The 23735-nt window shown below is 32.3% G+C and overlaps 1 protein-coding gene across 10 annotated transcripts in view; it reads right to left on the bottom strand.

The window, feature by feature from the left end:
* The window catches only part of LOC105258860 (receptor-type guanylate cyclase daf-11), a 37498-nt gene extending 14027 nt beyond the window's left edge, over positions 1-23471 (bottom strand). For 2 of the 10 annotated variants that reach the window (XM_025408221.1, XM_025408222.1), the window contains exons 1-5: positions 23254-23471; positions 22261-22405; positions 8841-9108; positions 3265-3362; positions 2086-2238 (exon numbers count right to left, since the gene is read on the bottom strand). In XM_025408221.1, the coding sequence (XP_025264006.1) occupies positions 2086-2238; positions 3265-3362; positions 8841-9108; positions 22261-22405; positions 23254-23452 (863 nt within the window). In that variant the 5' untranslated portion in view covers positions 23453-23471. The other 8 variants (XM_025408230.1, XM_025408228.1, XM_025408227.1 and 5 more) reach the window with 8 other exon arrangements.
* Positions 23472-23735: the final 264 nt, after the last annotated feature.

Here is a 23735-nt window from a genome sequence, read left to right as displayed (position 1 = left end):
TTGGCGCGTAAACGTTATGGTTTTCTTTTCCGCGAGAAATTACAACCATATTCGCTTTTCTCCTCCCGCCTGTCCTATTTCCTTTGCGAGAGAAAATACGATCGCGACGACCTCGTCGCATTTTGCAACGTGTTTTCTTACGTTTGATGTACCATTTGATATGGCATCCTCTGCTCCGGAGGGTTTCTCGCGTCCAACATTAACGATGAAATATCGCACCACCCTCCATTATCGAATCACGCCGTCTACGTCGGAAATTCCGATACTTTTGTGCACGTAATATGTGTATAAAAAAAAAAGTAAAATCAAATCAAATCAACGATAAAGTTTCTCGGCAACGAGAATCGATTTTGCGCAAAACATCCCAGGAGAATATTAACAATGGTATGAAAATTGTTTATATACGTAACTTATTCTCCTATTTCGATTAATTTTTCGTTAATTGAAGATTTCTCGTATATAACGAAGATGTACGATTTTGTTTCAAGATGCGTCTCTTTCAGAAAATTTGCATTATATTGCATTAAAAAAAATTATGATAGATTGAAGATAAAAATTAATATTTGAAGAATTATATTTGAACTATATTTGAAGAATTGAATTTAAAAGAATCGACATGCATCATATTTCCTGAGAGATGTTTACCTTCCTCGGCTGTCCCTGATATCGAGCATTCGATCAAATATTGGGAACCCCGTTCTCAAGATACGACTCGATGTCTGTACGAATATTTACAGATGGGATATGAGCCCGCGAGAGAAAGAGCGGGAGACAGAGAGAGAAGAATTCCCTTGCTCGTAGTCTGAATGGAAATTCAACAAGTGTCCGGATGAGGACTCGAGGGAACGGCTCCGGGTTTCCGTCGTAACTTTCCATATTGGAGGCAGATGGTTAGGTAGTCGCACGAGGCCGGAATAGGGGAGCTAAAGCTAACACGAGAATTAACCGCCGTTTATATGTACCAATGCCTCTCGAAGCGATACCACTCGCAAAGAGCCGCAATTTGTCTTAATAATTACCGTCTATGAAGAGCATCGCATCGCCGCCCACCATCGCGTGACGTAATTATCGTATAATTAGCGAAGCCAGTCCACGTAACGCGTGGGGGACCTTTTAAGTTAATTAGGTAAAGATCGCGCACACAAATGTTGTACAAATGTTGTACAATTCCTGTCTGAAGAAATATGGTGACGACTACGACTGGAATTTCATTCTTGACTTCACACAGAAAAAAAATAAGTCAAATCAAAACTTAAATACTTAAATTAACGCGTTCATTGTTTCGTATATACGCAACAATTTATAATCTTCTTAGAAGAATTTAATAATTTTAAATTTCAACAATATTATAGTCTTATTTTAATATTGTAATTGTTACCTCAAGAATATATAATTATTTAATTCTACTTTAAGAAAATTATAATCTTTGATTTAAAAATCTTATTTTCTATCTAACATTGTTTATTTTCCATTCAAGAAAATTAAATCTTAAATCATATAAGAATATATTTTTCTTGATTGAACTATATAAAATGGCTTCATTCAAATAAGCAATTATTCAAGCAATTATATTTTTCTTTATTTAACACAATATCTCATTTCAAGATTTCCATGTTAAAACTAAATATATTTTGAAAGCAAGAATGTCCTTTTTTTCTGTGCAAGCATGTTAACAAAAGACTCCCATTTCATCTATAGCTATTTTATAACTCTTTCCTTGAAATATTTAATTACTTTTAGACTTATAATATTTGTTTAAATCGGAAATATTTGAAGAGAGAGAGCAAGATTAAAGTTAAGAATCCTGAAAAAGGCTTATAAGAGATTTTCAATTTTGCCAACTTGCTTCAGTTTTATTTTCCCTTAAACATCCTCATGGACACGTGTGTAAATTTTCATTCGTCCTTTCTACGCACGCTTCGCTCGATAATCACCTGAATGTCGTCCGAGCGAAATGATGCGCGAGAATTTTGGGTACAATTTAATGAGCTATAGCCAGAATTTTGTGGCCGCAATTTCACGGTTGTCGGTCACCTTTGTGCCTTGAGAGATGCTCGAATGACCCTCGGGATCGATTAGATTTACCTGAAATCCTCCAGGCGGGCCTGGAAAGCCTCCTTGCTCACCACGTCGTACGCCTGAGTCTTGCTCTCATCTCTGGGCACGGACACTAGCGGCCACGTGCTCATGTTGTGGAGATCCTGGTCGGTTATGGCGAATCTCTGCGTCAGGTTCGATCTGGTCACAGAAATGATTAAAAAGAATGATATATAATTTGTTATTAAAAAGCGCATTAAAAAGAAAAATATATAATTTATTGTAAAATAATTAATAATGAAAGAAATTTGCAAACGTATAACAATAAAAGTGACAGTGATTACTAACAATGAGTACTCATATATTGATGTTTAACAAAAAAAATACGACGAAAATATAGAGTATAAAAATTATAATGATCTATTATAATAAAGTTATAATTAACTATTTCAAACAAAGTCATCTTTATTTTGCAAACTTAATTCTGTTGATTAAACATTATTTTCATTTTATATATTTCTAGGGTTTTTTTCGATATATTTTTTACGCAATCGTGCATAGAAAATGCGAAAAGTTTAGTGTTTGCGAAAAAAGTTTGTTGAAAAGTCGGGAAGTTTGCCTCAAAGAGATGCAAAGTAAGACCGCCGAACATTTTGCTTTTAATCGACTCGCAAAGCTTTCCAAGCTCTTTTAAATTGTTCGCTATTACTTCGGTATTCCGCGAAGCGTTTGTTTTGTGAAGAAACGTGTTACATCTACGCGGGTCGCATCTCGATTGCGAGAATGAAGGAAGCCATCCGTTCTCATCACGGGAAATGCGAGGTCTTGGGGAGGTTTCTCTGCTCGATCGATGAAGAAACGAACTTCGTTGCTAAAGCACGTGGCCGGATCAACGGGAATTTAAAATTGCTCTCGTAGAACGATAATTACACGGAGTCTGTATCAAAAATACAGACAAGAAAAGAGAACTGAACTAGAATTAAATTATATTAAACGATCGCCTAATGAAGAGATCCAATTTTGTTATAAACAAAAGATATTAAAAATTAAATAATTTAGAAATATAAGATATTCTTATATAATAAAATATTTCAGGAACGAAACAAATTGAAAAAAGGAATTATATCATTTTATATTATAAAACGAAGTCTTATTAAAGAAAGTAGAGAAAGAACTAAGCTTAAAAGTTAAAATTCCAAGACATAAGAGAATGAAAAGAATACATACCTCAGAGTACTACCGTTGGTATAGATGAAGAAAGCCACTTCGGATCTTTCCAGCTGCATCCTGGTGACCATTTTGCCCAGATCCGTGGCTATCGTCACCTGTAACCATTAATCATCATCAGAAATACATACATGTCGTGAAATTTTCAGAAAAATGCAGTGTGGTTTGAAAATTGATCGTTTACTTAATGAAGGACCGTCCTGACAATGAAGGACAAGCCTTAACAAAGTCCTTTCTGTCTATGAAGAAGACGCTCGAGTTGTCTTGTACTCGGGCTACTAGAGCTGTCCTCGCGAAACTTCCGTTGGAAGACAGGACTAATTGTAAGGCTCGAGTGGACAGCCTTGTAAATGAAGGACGTGTTCAGGAAACGTACATTGAGTGGCTACTCCAAATCCCGAGTATCTTGAATGACCACTGCCACTCTTTATGATCGAGAAAATATCTCGATACACAAGAGATGCTTTTTTCAATTTTTCTTATCTTTCCTCTCTTTGTGGAGTTTTAATTTTAAATATCATCCCATTTCCTTGTGCCAGGACATTCCATTTCTCCCGCAACTTTTAATGATGTAAAAATTTAAATTCCACAAATTATCAAATACGATGTAGAAAGAATTCGATTGTTAAATGATTGTTAAACATATTTTCTCGATTGTATTGATTTTGAGAGACGCGCGATAAATCTTGGGTATCATAAATCTTCGCTATCAAGATCTCTTACAACTTCTCTAACTGAAAATTTTCCACCTAAGAAATCTCATCAATCTAAGAGCACGCATTCGAGAGACCGTCCTTGATTCCGCTTCGATCCACCGACTCGCGACAATTAATATTACATTAATGGTGTTGGTGATAAAATTGCTTTACGAGATGCTCGCTACGATACCCGGGACAATTATTAGTACGGCTACAAATTGTATAGCGATCATAATTATGTTTTACAATCGTAAATACAAGTGCGTTGGCGTTTCGTCGACAATCCTTCTCGCCTTCGAATAAGAGCTCTCGTCGTGAAGATCCTATATTCTCGCCTGTAAATACCTCTTCGTAAACTATAACTGAAAGTTCTTCACTAACTTTCCACGCTCCCTGCCAATAAGCGTTCATATACAGCGTTCGTATAAAGCGTTCGTATACAGCAGAATAATCCGACACTTTACTAGCGCGCTACAAACTTTTTAAGGCGGGTATCTTGATGTCTCAAGCGGATTATCGTTTACTCTGATGAGATTCTATCAAAGTTGCCAAAAGGATAAGATCAGGACGAACGTGAGTTCAGTAAGACATTGCGATAGCTGTGATTTTATAATCGTTACATTTAATTAAAATATATTAGTTTTATTATACATGAAATTTCTTTAACTATTATATTTTTATATAAATATATATATTTCCGGAATTATTGTTTTCAATTTCAAAATTTCTAGTTCAACGATTTTTTATTTGACATTGGATGCATGAATTCTCGAATTTTAGAGTTTATCTTAGCTTTCTGTAATTTTTTTAAAGATTTTCGACTATTTTCAAGAATAGAATTCTATTTCTACACATTTTTATTTTATCAAATTTCTCCTTTATAGAATTATTTCTTCTTTATGGAATATTTTGTAGAATATTTAGAAATATTAGAATTTAGAATTATTAGAATTATTAGAATTATTTTCATTGAGTTTCTTTTTTATGCCTAGTCATAAAAATAAAAAAAACCGATTTTTATGTTTTTACATTTCCTTAAAGTATATCATATTGAAAATATTTCCTAAAAGTTTCAAATTAATCGAATAAAATTGATGGAGTTATAAGTGTATGTTTCATGAAGCGCCAGAATAAGTATATAATTTCGTTTAAACACGACTGTCAAGTCAATATATGAAGATTTAAATAAACTAAAATTATATGAGCTCGGAATAAATGATTCTGTGTAAATTAAAAAATCTGCATTTTATTTAAACGTAAACTTGACACAAATCTTAAACGCGTTTTTCTCGAAATCACTTTTTCAAAGACGGTGAGCAAGATATTTCGAAAACTGTTACATTGATTTGTTTGAAATTTAACAGGCTTCTTCTACATAAAACCTAGATAAACGAAGGATTTTATTTTTTAATGAATACTTTTTTTTATTTAATAAAAAATGAGCCATTTTTAACTCGAAAAAGATCTCAGTGTCAAAGTGGCTGCCATTTTGTCTCAAAACAATTTTTCGATTAATCCTTCGTTCATCTACTAGACAATTTCATACATTTACTACAGTTTATTGAATTTTTAATATTAGATGAATCAGCTTCGAATAACACTATTCACCGCGCAGCGCTTTTTAAAAAAACAATATCCGGGAGAATAGTTATAACTTTTATATTTTTAATAGTTATTTTATATTTTTAATAGTTATAACTTTTATATTTTTTAATATTTTATTTTTTTTTAATATAATAACATCCTTAATGTTTGTACTTTCGAATAAAATTTATTTGTAAAAAAAAATTATTACATTTTCAAAAAAAAATTTCCAAACATAATACTTTTTTCAGTCTGCTGATTAGGCATAACCCTTTAATTCTACATACATATAATCGATTTAATAAAATCTCGACACCATAACTTTTCAATATCAATTATTTTTTGTAAATTCTTCATATTTATATAATTTTATTTATATAATAGCTTCATATTTTTATTATATGTGAGCATTTAGAGCACATCTATCATAAATATAATTTATAGAACGTTAAATTTTAATTATTAACTTGATGACAAAGTTTGATATTACAAAATCTGACGTGTATAAAAAAAACGAGTAGAGAAGTTTTTAAAATTCATTTCAAAGAGAAATTCCCAGGAGCTCCTCGCAGTGTGTTAAATTATAGAGGGTGTGTCGGAGTGCAGAGTGCATGGACGTGTGCGAAACACTCGTCGGTCTACAAGTGCGCGAGGACGATCGCAAACATACGACATGACGTCCATTCTTTCAACGCTCGTCAAACAAGTAACTCGAGATCGTAGACCGTGCAGTTAACATCCCGCTGCGATGAATTTCGATTGATCTACCCTTTATTCCTACGAGGGTCGCGTTTAATACCTTTGTAAATTGGCGATTAGGCAGAGCGTGGAAATTTCCTTTTTACGACGACACGAGATAGAATAACACGCGACACAAAAATAATATTTATATTTACAGTTTAATTAAAATTCACACATGCTCGATCAAAAATCACTTATTGCACGGATTTCTTAAACCTCAATTTGATATGTAATTAAAAAAAAATCTTAATTTATTTATACATATATTATAATAATTTGATATTAAATTATAGTTATCTATGTGTAAAAATATTTATTATCTATATAATTTATTATCTATATTATCTATAAAGATTTTGAAAGATGGAATTTATTCTATGAAATAATGATAATTTTAATACGAAATTTTTGAATTTAAATAAAAAAGTGAGGGATAAAATAATTAAGAATAACCCCAAGATATACTTGATATTCTGCTAAGATTAGATTCCTCACGCGAGGGTAGGCTAAACATCAATTACGTCACTGTCCCTCTCCTCTCCGATCGTTCTCATCTTATTTTATTTCATCCTCCCCTGCACGCGCTCACCTCGCCACGAAGTAGCAAAAGGGCGACAATGTGGCATGTGTACGCGCGAGTCGATAATCCGAACGTGCGTGAGAGAATAAAATAAAAATAGCCGGCTTGTCGCGCGCGAGAGAACGGCTGTAACGTAATTTCTTTTGCCGCTGCGCCGATCGGAAATCGAATCTCGCTCTCCGCGCGATTTTCAACGACCACTCGACGTTTTCATTGACAATAGCCCTTGGTCTGCAGAGAACGAAATCGGTCGCTACCATAGTCACCGTATATTCGTGATAGAAACGTGACACATATGCATAGGTACGTCGATCATATTATCGCTATCGCTCGATCGAGAAATTGCGAATCAATGATCAATGATCTCGCGAGTTTGCTCTCTCCTTAGTCTTAAAGCCTCGAAAGGCGATTTAAACATTATTTTTTACTTATATCGTGAGCCAATGACTTATATTTTCATCATTTTCATCTGATTATTTAAGAGAAAAATTAACCATTGTTCGATCTTGTCAAATATCTTCAGATATTTCTGTTTTGTGTTTCACGTGATAAAACATTTTATCGTATATTCGAATATTTTTAGCAGAGAATATCGCGGAGTGATATTTAATATAAATTTCCAGATCATGGAAATAAAAGATCAATTTATGAAATTGAAATTTCTGAAAATACGACACATATACTTTCTCAAAAAGTATATAGAGATAATTTTAAACAATTGAAAATATTATTACATTATGGAATTTAATATATATATAAGCGACAAGTCCTTTTAAAAATAAATGCAATTGGAAAATGAGAAAATTAAAGCAATTAATTGCGAAGATCATAGAAACATCTTAATTATAGCACGAAATTATTCAGAGAACGTAAAAAATACCAGGTGTAGTATATTTGTTCATCCTCTCTTGTTACTTTTAAACGAACCCCCATTACCGATCGATCACCGGTGAATTATATCAACCCAGCCTAATTGCGTTCTTTACATAATTATCAAGGTAGGCAATGCATGCGCACGTGTAGCTATTCGTCCTTTACTTTAGATAATGTCGAGAAATAATAGTACATAAAATTGGAGTTTCTCGGTGAAACTCAGTTAGCTATAGAACGCGCGTCGAAATTATTGTGTAAATTATCTTAATATATGGAATCTTTGAAGAGAGTATTTAATTGAAGAGAATGTTTAATTTTCTAGTAACTTTTTCTTGGTATACAAATATATATAAATATAAATTATATTATTTAACAGCTACTAAGAAAATTTAAATTGAAATTAAAATTTTCAAATTTAAATTTAAATTTAAATTTAAATTTAAATTTAAATTTCAATTTAAATTTAACTTAATTTAATTAAAAATAAAAATGGTGTGATTAATTCTATGACTTATAATATAAAATATATACATATCTAATAAGAAAATAAAAGTGATAAAAAAAATGTAAATAAACAAATTAATTAATTAATAAATAATAATAAATTAATTAATAAATAAGGAACAAATTTTTGAATAATATTATTAAGTAAAATTATTTCAAAATAAAATATAAATTAAAGCAAAACAAAATGTTGATTGAAAAAGTTTTAATAAGCGCTTTGTTTACTAAGATTTGATCCAGAAATATTAATGATGTAAAATATATAGTGCTGTTGAATAAAAATTTAAATATGTTCATAAATAGCTCTGCCGAAAAAAAATATTTCACAAAAATGTATTTACCATTTTCTCTCTCAAAGTTGAATCGGAATTTTATGAAACAATATTATTTCCACTCTGTAAAGAGAAAATTGTGTCGGAACTGAATTACAAATAGTTTCGGAATTTAGTCTTTTTTTACTCTCGAAAGTTTTAAATCGGAATATTTTATAAAATGTCTCTTTACTTTAGAATAAATGATACGGAATCGAGAAAAAATGATTTTGTTTCGAAAGTCTATTAATTAAAAAATCAGAGGTACTAGATCTTTCTGCTTACCTGAGACTCTATGTCGGACACCTCTTGACGATAGATCAGGATGTCGTGAAGAGTGTTGGCGGTTTGCACGATCAGAGCAAGGATCGGGATGAAGGGCAACACCAGCATCTGCAGCAACTGGATCCGCCGACCGCGACGATGGGCCGGATTGGTCGCGCGGGCCCAGCACGACTTCTTCCGATTCACCTTGGTCCCCGAAACATCGTCCGACGACAGACTTCTCACGGAGCTCACTTCCGTCACGCACGAACCGTTGCGTGGTGACATGCTGAAGAGAACGCCGTGGAAATTAAATTGTTCAGTCGAAAATTTATCTCTCTTCCCGAATTTATGGGAAATTATTGCGTATGACGCATGCTGAATATTTTGTACGCGAGACATCTCATAAAATGTGATTCAAAACTGAATAAAATAGAGAATCCGTTATTTATTCAGAGATGCAAATGAAAAATGCAGGCAAAAAATATACATATTGCGGATGGAAATAATGCATCACGGAAAATACATAAATAATATAAGTACAAAATACATAAATAATATAAACGTAATAAATACATAAATAATATAAACGTAATAATGATAGTGTAGAGTAAAAAAAGAGAAGCAATACTTTGCAGCAGAATGTGTAATTATTTTTTATTACTATGAAAAATTCTTAAAATCTTCTTAAGTGATTGTTAAATAAACTTTAAAATATAAGATTGTATTATAAGAATAAAAAAAGGACTCTGTCTAGTATCCTTGAAAATTTTTAAGGTCTCAAAATTTCAGAATATACATGTAACACATACACACACACACAAAAGATCCCAAAATGTGAAAAACGCTAAGAGTCGAATCCGAAATCAGATCAATCTAGGAATCAAGGGAGAGAAGAAACATTTAAAATTTAAGAGAATTTAACGTAGATTTAACAGAGCAAAAATATAGGACGATTCAACAATCCGGATACATGTACGTAATGATCGTATGATTGAAGTTCAAAAGCCAAGGAGGAAATTCGATTAAAAATCCATTATTAGCTCGATTGTTTCGCGGTGGAATTGTTCGCGATGAGGATCGTGCTTTTATTTCCGACTTGTTGGGACGATACGTCATCGCGTACGTCCGAGCTTTCGCAATCGCGATAATAATGACAAGCCAACGGATAACAAGCCCGCCGGTAGATCTCTGTAATTAAACGCGATGCAAGTACGCGATGGAGATGCCTCACAATCACGCTACGTCGCGAAAAAGGAAGCTTTTCCGTTCAAAGCTGTGCAATTGCGAACTTGCAATTTAAGTTCGATAACAGAGAGCGGAAATGCATCCTATCCTTCTTTTCCCCATTTTATTTTTTTTAAATAATCACGCAATTATTATTCTATTAAAATCTAGAAAAACTCGACTATTTCGCTTTCTTTTCTTCTCACTTCTCTTTACTTTGTTTTCTTCTGCGTTACTGAGTTCCAAGGAAAAATAAAGCAAGTACAGCAACATCTGACATCAGTGTCGTTGATTAAAGAAAATGAGGAAAAATTTGTCTTACTAAAAATCAGGTCATATTAGTGAAAATGCCTCGAATTAAATTTCTCCGAAAATCCGCTTTGAAATTCACAAACGGAAAGAGAGGAGTTTCGTTACTTATTTCCATATATCGATTTCGACGAAATATTTTTAACGGATAAATGACATTACACGTTAAAGTGGATCAATTTCATTTTGCCACGATTTATTCTACCGTTAAATCGAAATAGCTCGTAAACGCAACGAGAACTGGAATTCACAGCGCGAGGAAAATTCCCAGAGGTAAAATAAAAAGACTTTGCTACTGCGATCTGTTTCATCTCTTTTTCTCTCGCCTCGTTAGTTTTAGAATTCACGAGAGGTACAGGAAGAGAGAAAGGGTTAAGCGATCGCGACGAACGAGTTTCTGACTTCGTTGCGAATCTTTTGATGTCGTCCCGAAGGTGGCAAAGTTGAAAGCTGCCGAGAGCAATGTCGTCTCTCTGAATAGTGTCTGATTGTAACACGAGCCTTACCCATCAGGAAGGAAAAAATTAATAATCCGTCGATATATTTTTTCTCGCTTGTCAACGGCAGGAAAACTCTCATCGTTATAAAATGGAGGCGAAATTGACGCAGTGGTATTAATTTCATATTGAAGTGGAAAAAACCACCATCCAATGCGTCTAAGAAAGTAATCGATAAACTACGTATATCTTTTACGGTTTTTATATGTCTTTTGAGCTTCAGACAACTTTTGAAGATTCGAAAAAAATTTTACTTTTAATTTTACATATTTTTTTCTAATTTTATATTTTTGTTTTAATTCAAAATTTTCTATTATAGATTCTTTTATGATTTTATAAATCTTTTTAATTTCAAACAATTCTATTTTTAATTTTATATTTTATATTTTGTTTCTTTATTTTCATATTTTTATCTTAATTCAAAATTTTCAACTATTTTGATCTGGATTTTTTTAAATATTTAATTTTCCGAATGTTCACGTGTTGCGAGAGAGATGTGATTTTTGGATTTTAGATACTTTTGTGTGTTTTTGAATTTTATCACACCTTTAAAATAAACAAACTCATTTCTACTAGCTCTAAGATATTTGTACATTTCTTTAAACGTTTAATGTTTTTTAATTTTACGAAAGAAAAATTTTTTAAATTTTTTAAATGTTCAATAAGAAATCCTTTCTTTGTTTTTATTTTTCGCGCTCAATTAACAATCCAAAACATCATATATCTTTGGATAACCGTCTTTCGAAAATGTAAGGGAATTGGCTTCTTGGTAACCAGTCTGGTTATCGAGGGTTGTAACGCGATGCACACAATGTGCATCTCCGTTCTACCCTTTGCTTTCGCGCGTAGTAACACGGTAATAAACTGCACTACACAACGTCGATGCATAATCTAATGGCGTGTTGCCTGTTCTGGTAAGGGCAAGAGGGAGAACGGCCACCTTGCAGTTAATTGCAACGGAGCGTGTCTTTGTCTATCCTCTCGCGTTACCAACAATGCCAACCTTGCATCGAAATCTAATAACTCTCGTATCGATTTATCGAATTAATTTAATCTTTGCCGAAAATCTGAAATGCACGTTGATATCTCGTAAATTTCGATATATTTTCTCAAGAGAATCTGGAAATAATATTTATTATAATAGTTTATGAACAAATTATTAGACAACGTTATGAAATAAAATTGAAAATAGAATTTTTATTTGTTTATAATTATGTTTATGTTATATAAGTTGTTTATAAAAATATTTCTCTTTTATAAGTTCATAGGAATAATTAATATAAAAAAATAATCTTACATTAAAATTTTTTATAAAATATTTCAGTTTATTTCTTGTTAAATATTTTAAATAATCTGTCGAAATCTTTTATTCTATAGACAATAAAGTATTTAAATACTATTTTTATATAAACTTTTACTAAATTTATTTCTTCCATACGGTTTGAGTTCTTAGAGTTTGCTTTTGTTGAAATTTTATTATTAAATCATATTGGAATTATTTTTGCAATTTGAAATAAGATACATTTTTTGAACAAATGAATTAAAATGATATTTTTATTACATAATATTTAAATAATACAAGCAGTAATATTTGAAATATTCAAATACAAGTTTGGAAATTTTTTAAATATTATTTCATATAAAAAAATTACTGTTAAAATTAATATTTACTTAATAATCTTAATTACTCCGTTTTTAAATATTTTATATATTTTTAGACTTTTTACACATCTTTACAAAAAAATAAAGTTTCAAATATATATACTAGGTAAAACTATTTAAAAGATTATTTTTAATAGTTTAGGTCTGAAACATTCCTATCATTGAACAAGAATTTATCTATTTTCTTTTTAAATAACTTATGATAACTGGGATTGCAAGAGAGAATTTGCGAAAGAGATGAACCAACAATGTCCGAGAAACTTTGAGAACCATTGAGGAATATCGAAGGCAAACATATAAATGCGCACATGCTGGACATTGTGTCTATGAGAACTTGCATTCTACGATAAACGTGTTCTCGAGTATCAATCATTGGCCATCCTTGAAACATCGTGAAAATATCCTCGACAAAGATCATTCTTGTATCGCTAATGATTCGAGCAACCAGAAATCTGAAGATTTGCGAAATGAGAGCGCATTAAAATGTTCGGAGAAATTATTGATGGATTTGCGGCCCTTCAATTTTATCGTCATTTTCTAAAATAATCTGTCTTATGAATTCTGAGATTCCAAAGAATTTTAGCCCTATTAAATTCGTCGACAGGCTTGGTATTTTAGAATGCGAGGATTCGAGAAAATGAGAAATCGCATTCATCTCGCGTGATTGTATTTCAGGAAAATCGTAAATTAATTGTATGAGAATGTGCTAATTTTCAAAGTATCGCATAAGTGCATGATAATGTGGGGCAAATGTCATATGATCGATGAGAATTAAGTTCGATACTGACAAGAATGCAGCGGAGGAATCCGATACTATTACAAAGCGGGTATTTCTTTGGTTTGTTTGATTATATGTTCCTGTTACATATTTTTGATTCAATCAAAAGGCATGTTTATTACGAATGGATTTAAATGACTAAAATTTAATTATTGAATAATAATCTCGTTCTCTTTTTCCTCTACTTGAACATGCACATCAAAATAATACAATATGCGAAGAATTAAAGTGCATTTATTGCAGTCGGCACAAAATCTAAAGGTAACATCTAAAACATGCGCAAAGATAATAAAATAAATATGTAATATAAGCAATTTCGAGAATATTTAAATGTGAATACACAGGAAAAAGTAAAATGTTAATTTTAACATTTTTCACATATCCCAGAAAGTCCATTCTAAATTTTAAATTAAAGTAACTCATTCGTCACATGTTACTTATTGACAAACTAAAAATGTTAAATAATTGACACAATACTTTACATTTATTTTTGTTATTGTGACTTTAAGTGTAATGTAAAAGTAACATATACAAATTAATTAAAAATTACATGAAAAAATAGTTACAATAACTCATAAGAATTGTTGTAAGACACTAATATATAATAACAATTATTTTATTATAACTTAAATTATTTGCAATAGAAACATTTGATTTTAATAAATTTGATTATTTTGTATGTCAAAGTTCAAGATTATTTTTGAAGATTCACTTTAACTTTTCTTAGAATGTTAAATTGACTTTAGATATGTAGATTGTTTAAAATGTGATTATGTTAAAAATACTCAAAATAATATTCCATTTCTAAGAGACATATACAAAGTGTTAAGTTATGAAGTTGACATAAATGTAACACATGAAAACGTTATAAAAATAATAACATATAAGTTGTATGTTAATTTTACATTAAAGTACTAATCAAAACGTGATAATACAAGAAAATTTTAAACATATGGACGCACAATTTTTTACTGTGTGTATTTACACAAAAAATCCCTTTTATATTTTTATTAGAAAGATATAATATACATAATACACACACATACACAACATACACATTTTATTTATACTCAACATATACTATAAATATAATGATACTCAATTAACGAATATTAGACACATATATTTGATTGTTGTATTTTTTCTTAAAATCAAAGCAATTTCTATTTATGATTCGTGCGAGTCCCACAAATATCGTGATGATCGAGCCATCTTGTTAGCCGGCAATCTCTTTCGCATGTCAAGCTTCATCAACACGCAACGACGATTCGCGACCTGCAATGCTGTCGAACGATGCAAATCATCTAGAAGCTGCTCGAAAGCTGCTTTTCGTTATTGAATGACCGCGTGGATTAACGGCTTCGTCGCGTCAGGAAACTGAAATACTCCCTATATACCCCTCTTTCCCGTGTTGTAAAGCACGGCGAGGATCTCGAGTTCGTTTGTATTTCCGAAGGGACAGAGAGAAAGAGAAAGAGAGAGAGGGAGAGACTCTCGTAAACAGGTTGGATTAATTAAGCCCTTCTGCACGTGGGATTATTCACGTTATCGGCGAACGTTGCTTTATCGGAAAATCCTGTTTAACCCTTCGCTGCGAAAATTAATTATCTCGCGTTGTTGTTATTGTTGTTTACTTTGTATACGAGGAGAAGGAGATTGCGAGCAATGTACCTGCGTATAATACGTGTGGATTAATAGCATATAATTTGTACTCCGATTGCAGTTGTAAAACATAAGTTGAAGTTCACGCAAGTTTAAGTCGTTTGCGATATAAAAAGCCACGACGATAAAGCTATGATGATATATAAGATGTCCCTAGAAAATCCTTCATCTGATGAGTTAAAGATGAGGATCATTTTTTTAATTAATGCCCAACTAAATACCAATTTTTTCTACATTAAATATCCTTGCAGTCAACTTTTAAATTACAAACTTTAATTGAAATTTATTTCCAATTAAATGACGAATAAGACCTCATTATTCGTTGGTACTTTTTTTCTGTAGCGAAATTCTTTTTTTATTTCTAATTAAGTTTAGAACTTGAAAAATTGACTGCAAAAATTCTCTTTCTCCCTTTTTTTGTCGGACAAGAAGAGTGGACAAAAATTAAGTTTTATATCATGTACAATAGCATTAAAAGCATGTAGCGTTCGTGTCATCGAGGCGACACACATTCGTTTCACGCGATTCGTTGCAACATGCATGATGCAGATGTACCGAAATACATACTCACATATTCACCCTCGATTCGCAGCGATTTAATGCGCAGCCATTAGCAAGCCCGGAAGAAGCCGACGAGAAGCTCTGGGTCTGCCAAAAAGTAGCGACGAAGCTCGGCGGTCGAAGACGAGGCATCTCTGACCGACATCTGATGCGATGTCGGTCAGAGATCAGATCGGGAGAAGGCGGGATACGATCGTTTCTTTGCTCTCGCTATCGCACAATCTCTTAAAAGCGTACTTAATAAATCTTTAGTGGGTACAAAACTGAATCACGTCGAAAGGATCGAGCCCCTCGATTACGAGAACGTCGTCGGTACCGTGAAGAATATAGGACCGAGTTGCTTTCGGGTCATCGAGCCGCGTAAACCGCCTTTCAAGTTACAAGGGATGTCCGATCGTCAACCCCGCTTCTCCCGCTTTTCCCCCGAGGCGACTATGCGGATGTTTCCGGAAACGATGTACTCACTCGTTGTGTATGGTGAGCATGACTGCGGGCCACGACGATGTCCGCCCTCGCCTCTCGCTTCTCGGTCTCGCTCTCTCAATCCTGATTCAATCCGGTCGTCGGGATCCGGGGCCTGAATGGCACGGACACGGCCTCTCGGGCCTATTATCTCATAGAAGAGACGGCAGTCGTTGCTCGTCCTGTCCATTCAGCCGCGACATAAAGGTGCGGCGCGCGTGGTACGGAAGGGGGGAAGGGGATGATCGCACCGTAAAAAATACCTCTCTCAATGGCGACTGCTACAAAATAATGCGAGCCTGCAATCGTCAGCGCGAACGCGCCGACGATCAAAGTGGCTAATCACTTTCGGGGCACTTTTGCGCGGATGGATCGCAGGCGTGATAGATGCTTTTTTGGATTGCATTCGATTGCATCGTTAAACTTCCGTTCAGTCACGAGTGACATGATTACTCTTTTTTTTTTTTGTTTTTGGAAAAGTTGGACCATTTTATTCGAATTCCATGTTATTCGTTCACGCCTTGTAAGCTCCCATATAGAAATCAGTTAATAATTGCAACTGTATAAAATATTTTTAAAATATATTAGGTCATGAATATAAAATCCTGCCTGCTAAAAATGTTCACTTTTATGATTTTATAGACGGACATTGGAACGAGAGAAATAAAGAGTAAAAATCAAATGTCAATTTAAAAAAACGAGAAAGATTTTAAATTACAAAGAAATAAGTTACATAAAAATAATCTAAATTTGCTGTAATTAAATTTTTAATAGTTTTTAATAGTTTAATCTTTAGATTTTTCCGCAACAAAATTTTGAGACATTCGAATAAAAATTGTAAGAGGTAGAGTCTATTTACTAAAAGTCCATTGTCGTTAAAGGAATCCACGGAAAAGTATTTCTGTACTCCATGACAGTTCGCCTGTAACTTGTTGTCGAGTGTACCTAAGTGGCTCTTGAATCTAATGTCATGGTAAAAAGTCGATGAGGCTTGAAAGCAGAATTCAGTCTAACGCATTTTCCGGTGGACGAAAATTTTCTATAAACTTATTCCTGTAAGAGAAAAATGTTGGTAAGAATTTTCCTTAAAGTTATCAGTCGAATAATATTCGATATTTCAGATTATTTTTACAATCCTTGAATTTATTTTTATTATTATTTTCACTTCAGAGTATTATTGCCTGAGTAAGAGTTTTATTGCCTGTCTAAACTTTAAATTTAGACTTTAGTTTTAACTGTCTTGTACTTTAAGTTTGGGCACGCGATTATCGTTCGAAATATTCAAAATTATAAATTCTTAATCTTATATATTATACATTATGATCATTCGTAATAAATCTAATTTATACATTATTTATTATGCATTATGATCATTCGTAATGAATCTAATTTAAATTGCGATATAAGTATATCGCACGGATCAAATATACAAAGGTTTATTATACTAGAATGTGGCAATCGACATATTGCTAACAATGTACCAAATGTTGCACACACATAAAGCAGAAGTTCGGTGGTGTGTATCAATTAATTAATTGCTCGGTCAATTGACCCATCGGCATCGAGGCTATACGTGCTAGGATCGAATGTTAGGCTCCAATTAGTGATTGGATTCGCGGCTTTTGAGCAAATGTTGACAAAATTTATCGAATAATTGGAACCAATATTGGACAAATATGGATAATAAGAGAAACGATGTTTTTGCGTTGAATTCAATATCGGAAATTAATATTTCGCGAAAATTTCTTCGCGCAAAAAAATTGATTACAAAAAATCTATCTTTAATGAAATGATCAATTGCGAAAGCCTGACAAAAAAATAAATCAGAATTAACGAAATTTATAAATCATTTTAAAATATCGTTTCAAAAATATGTCAAAAATATTTAAAAAATTTAACTTTGACAAAATTATGGAAAGTATGCGTATATATTTTCAACTTGATACAATTAATCATTTTGTGAAGTTTAAGGGATAAAGAAAAAAAGACTGCTTTCTCGAAATACATTGTAGTTTCTCCCATCTAGGTTCGATACAAAGTGACGTTGATTGTTCTAGTTTCAAAGTATTGATATACACGTCGATAGGATTATCAAGTTGGGATCTTTCCCAAGTAACGCGAACATCTGTGATACTTCGTTGAGATTTTCGAAAGAAATGATATCCTGTTTTTTTTAAAATATACATCAGCTGATCGTGTTAATCGACTTGTTATTATCTAATTTATATTTATATTTTCGAAATACTTGTTCTTTTTGAAGGGGGAGAGGAATAGCAATGTCCTGATCCGTTAAGTAAAGCCCAAGGAAGATGATTTTCTCACGACAGTATAATCTTCCCCTTTGTATGAAGTCTGTCAGGCAAGAAATTAACACGCCAGGAATAATCGATGAATCTTTATCCACTGAGAGAGGAAGAATCTTCCTTAATAAAGATTAGAGCTTCGCGTGAATCTTCGATAAATATCTCGATAATGAAGCGCGGATTTAAAACGTCATTAAAGTGGACAGTCAGATCGAACTTAAACGAGAGTGAAAGATATGGAAAGTACACTATTTCGACATTCTTCGAGAGATCGATGAAAAAATCCGCAATCTCCGCGAATTAATCTTATCTCGAGGCGTGCTTCCTTCTCCCCCTCGGCGAATCGAATGCGGAAGGCGATCAAACGTAAAAGCGATAGATGCTTCCGGTATGTCCGCCCGACTTGTTGACATTCATGCTTCTATGTCGGTTTATCGATAGCCACCGCTGACAGTTGTTGCGAACGATCGAATGCTTCTGACGTTATCACTTCCGCTCCGCAGCCTTCGCAGACTCCAGTCGCGCGCCACGCAAATGATAACGACGTCATAATATCGATAACGAAAATAACGGCAAGGTCGAAACGTTGAGGGGGTGTACGAGAAAAGAAGATTCGCTCGAGACTAATTAGCGATTAAGTAGAAATTAGCCAGTTCATTAATTGTTGACATTTGCTTTCTCAAATCATATGACTGTCAAAAAAGTGATTACACTTTTTTAAGTTATTTTTAAAATTTGTATCGTTACTAAAATTAAAGTTAAAGTTTTTATCGTTACTAAAATTTTTGTCGAAATTGTATTCATCGGCAAAGGTATTTTAATATTTTCCAAGATAATTATAAATCTGTCTTTCTTTAAATTGTTACAGCAAAATCTATTTAGGAATCTAATTATATCATGTTCTGTTGTATTGCATGAAAATACCATTGATATAAGGTATAGAGGAATTTATAAAAAAATATATACAAAGGTTAAAATACGAATTTGTAAAAAAATGATAAATAATTTATAATTATGTAAATATTAATAATAACTCTTCAAAAAGCAACTGTGAAGGATAATTAATGGAATATACAAGTACTGTAACGTAACTCGCTGTTAATTAAGCTAGAGTTCCTAGACCACAGTGGATCATGTGGGTGTGAATGTGAATCCAGCTGAGACTTCCTTGCAACTGAGATGTGTCCGACTCACGACACATATCTGTTTAATGTTTTAGCGAGTAGGACAACGGACGAAGCATAAATTACTACGCATTTGTGCCACATATACCGGGAGGCAGTGAAACGAAATTCAATTATGATCTCGAAGGACGAGATAGCGTTCGCAGCACCCGTCTTTTCTTCGGCTTCTCCACTTTATCGGGAGAAGTAGTTGCGATTAACTAACATTGGCCATCTCATAAAACGTAATATATACACTGAGAAAACGTAATATATACACTGAGAAAAAAGTTGACTTGACTAAACCATTTAGCTAAATTATTATTTTTTTCATTAAAATATTTAACTATTTAAATTAAATAATACATATTAAATCTAACGTGACATCTATTCAACTTAAATATTTAAATATTTCAATTAAAAAAATAATAGTTTAATTAAACGGTTTAGTCAAGTTAACAGCTTTTTCTTCTCAGTGTAGCTAGACAAAATTATGACACAGATATTTCCGTATGTATTCTTTTTACGATAAAAACGCGGATAATTGATAAATTGATTTTTTTCTTGATTAAAAGATTTGACCGACTGTCACATTAATTGAACAGCTTAACTAGATCTAAATTGAAATATTTGTTAAAGCAAAAATCCTTTTAAAATTAGATACAGAGTGTCTACTCAAATTTTGTAAAAAAGTTTCTGATGTTCCTGGATATTTTTAAAATTCCAAATAAAGAGAATATTTAAAAAATTTTTAAAGATTTGTTGATGCAATTTCTAAAATAAATTTTTTTATTATATGCACTGTCTAATGCTTTTCACTCATACGAAAAAAAATATAGAAACTTAAGTTTCAAGTGCTAGATTTGCAAATATACTGAAAAAACTAAATAACTTTCGCATATATTATATATATTATATTTTTCACTTGTACAATATTTTCATTTTTATCACTACAAATTATAATAAAGAATATCGCATATCCAATTTATATTTTCTTAAGACATTGAATATATAAAGAAAGACGGATATATAAATTTATAATATATTTTAAATATATAATTCACAACTTGGCTTACCAATAGATTCTCGATTGTTTATAATGTAAGAGTAATATTATCAGAGAGAATTTTTTTAAAAATTTCCCGAGTTTCAATAAAATTCTGATAAAATCAGAGAATGAGAATTTCTTCAAGCACGAAAGAAATCCCGGAGAATTCCAGTTTTCCACATTTTTCTAAAGAATAAGACCCCTGGAATATTATATAAATAAATCTCTCTCACTTACTTGTGTGCTAAATTATTCCCGTCTGCCTCTCGGACACAGAACGTAGTTAAGTACGGTTAGTTAAGCGACGTTGACGCGAGCGTCGTTGAAAGGACTTGTCTCGATTCGCGCACCGAGTATCGTAACAACGCTCTTAATAGCACGCTCTTATTATGCTCGTCAGAGCGAATGAAGTCGGGTGGTCCTTTCATGACCGCAAACTTCCGTGGTCGCGATCGCGATTGCGTTGAGATGATAGAAATCCTTGAACAAAAAGCGAACTCTGATTTTTCGCAGCATTCCCGAATAATAATCAAACTTATCAGTTACGAATGCACTGCAATCTAAATTATAATAAATATAATAATGTTATTCGAAAAGCACGATTTATCATCATAAGAAATAATTATTCATCCTGCAAAAAGAATCGTCGAATATATTTTAAATAATATAAATATAAATATTATTAAATAATATTTATATTTTATATAATAATATTCATATAATATTTATGTAATAATAATTTCATAATATATTAATATTAATAAATATTCAGTATCTAAATTTTACAGTACATTATCTGTTCAGTTTCATTATTAAATTATGATATTATTGTTTTATTATTTAGTTTTATATTACCTATATTGATATGATATATATTTTATTATTTTCTGATTATTATACTCCAAAGAATGATGAAGTGAAATGCAACGCGTACTCGACTGACATTTAATGAAGAGTATCTATTGCACTTAATATATAAAACATGCATTAAGGTGTCAATTATGTTAAACATTGATGCATCGACGGGTCACTATTAATGGAACACTACTGCTTTCGTGTTACACATAAAGAGGTAATAAGATTAATTGGTATCGTCGTGTTCGTATCACATAGAAATTCATCCATTAACACTGATTGACCCACTGGTGTAATGCATCAAATTTCGTTAATTATTAATGAAATTCCGGCGTATCTTAAGATAAAATTCTATGGGAGTCAAGAAAAATCATATTAAGTTTGTAGTCTTTGAAAATATTATTTATAAATAAGCTGAGACTAATAACACCGTAACAGGTTGTCACTGTAAGTGTATTTCGCTCTTTTCTCTATTTCGTATATTTTTTGAGTATATATTTTGGTCGTTATATTAATATATAATCTAAATTTAATATATTATCTAAAAATTGTTATTCAAAAATATATCTATCTATTTTTAAAATTTTTATTCTTGCAATACTGTTTTTTTAGAGTTTTGCCTTTTTACCTATATCAAATTGTCAACCTTTCTATTTTTTACCAACGGCATATGTTTGCCATTCAAGCAATAATTTTAACAATTTAAATAAGCGAGATTTTGAAAAATTATCCAGTAGTTTGAGAGTTAATTAATTAAATCTCAAATTTTTGCGACAATCACCGGTGGGTCCAAGTGCATCGTGCAAAGATGACATCCAGAAAGGGAGCACTCTTGTCGAGAGCAGTTCCCGTAATAAAGAGATATATCGGAAGGGATATCTCGCGCACACTTTAATAGAGAAAATTGTTCTTACGCGTGTACAATCGAGAGGAACGAGGGACACGTGGTCGAAGTCTCGAGTTTGTCCTCTTTCTGTTTATCTTTCTCGTTATCGCCCACTTCTACCTGTATCTCTCCTCCTTTCCCTATTCTGTACCTCTGGCCCCAGAGAGAAAGCACTTGAGTCAGAAAACTTGATTTTTCAGAAAAAGGATTTATATGACTTATCACTTATTTAATCGCTTAATGACAAAATATATTCGAATACATATCGGAATATTTATTAATCTTTTGAAGGAAAATTTAATATTGATAATACAGTTTTATTTGTACTTTTAAATAATTAATAAATTTTTATTGTTTTGAAAATCTTACGAGAGAATTTCGCGAAAACAATTTTTGTCAATCATAATTATGATACTCGATTATATTTTATTATCTTGCAAAACAAAATTAACCAATTCGTATTATTACTATCAATATAAGTATGATGAAATTTATTAAATAAATTAATGGACTTAATCAATTGGCAATTTAACTTAAGCAATTTAATATTAAATAAAAAAATATATAAGTTTAGTTTTAATATAAATTTAATATATAAATATTAAATAATTATAAATACTATATAAATTTAATATATTATAGATAAATTTAATATATAATAATTAATAATATATAAATTTAATTTCAAAAAATACGAAATCTTGAGATAACGATATAAATTATTAAAAAATAAACGAAATATAAAACACTTTGTGAATCAATCGTTTCAGAAAGGAGATACCCCAAAATCCTTATATAAAGTATCGTTAATACGGATATTGCATATATATACGCAATCTATTACCATCTTATTTTATCGCTGCTCCTGCGATGTCCCCTGCGTCAACGGCTGAAATAGATACCTTTCAACAACAACAACAACAACGTGTGTTTACATTAAGAATAAAAAAAGAACTCGTTTTCTTTTTTCGAATGTGTAACCCTTTCTAAAACGAGTGCTTCATTTATTGAAACTATTTACTTGGACGTAATTGCGTCAAGTGCTTTTTCTTTGAGATCGAAGAAATTAAATCTCTCCCTTCTCTCCTCTCTCTCTCTCTTCCTCTCCCTCTATCTCTCTCTATCCCCCGCGAACCGAGCGCGACCGCGTAGCACGCGAGCCGATGCAGCTGTCGCCGTCGGAGCAAACAGGTGTTCCCGCGTGGAATGCGCGACCGCATACTGAACGCCAACACGCGGCGATGGATCCGTCGCCTTCTCCCCTTCGGGGTGAGATCCCCTTCGGCGCGCGCGTCCGCAACCCCGAGAGCGGCGCCACGACGTGAACCTCCCCGAGGTCCAATTGCGTGCAGATATTGGCTTGTAAGCGTTAATTTCGCGCATTAATTTCGCGACTATTCGCGACAGCTTCGATGATTCTCTTAAAAGTGTAAAGAGGCTCGTATCTCTTAGATACAATAAATTCTCCGATGAGAATGATGATGATTCGAGCGCGATTTTGTT

The sequence above is a fragment of the Camponotus floridanus genome, unplaced genomic scaffold (genome assembly GCF_003227725.1).
Source record: "Camponotus floridanus strain SB8 unplaced genomic scaffold, Cflo_v7.5 scaffold2, whole genome shotgun sequence".
NCBI classification, from domain to species: domain Eukaryota; kingdom Metazoa; phylum Arthropoda; class Insecta; order Hymenoptera; family Formicidae; genus Camponotus; species Camponotus floridanus.
Note: the sequence above shows the minus strand (reverse complement) of the source record. Positions and strands in the feature narration are given on the sequence as shown.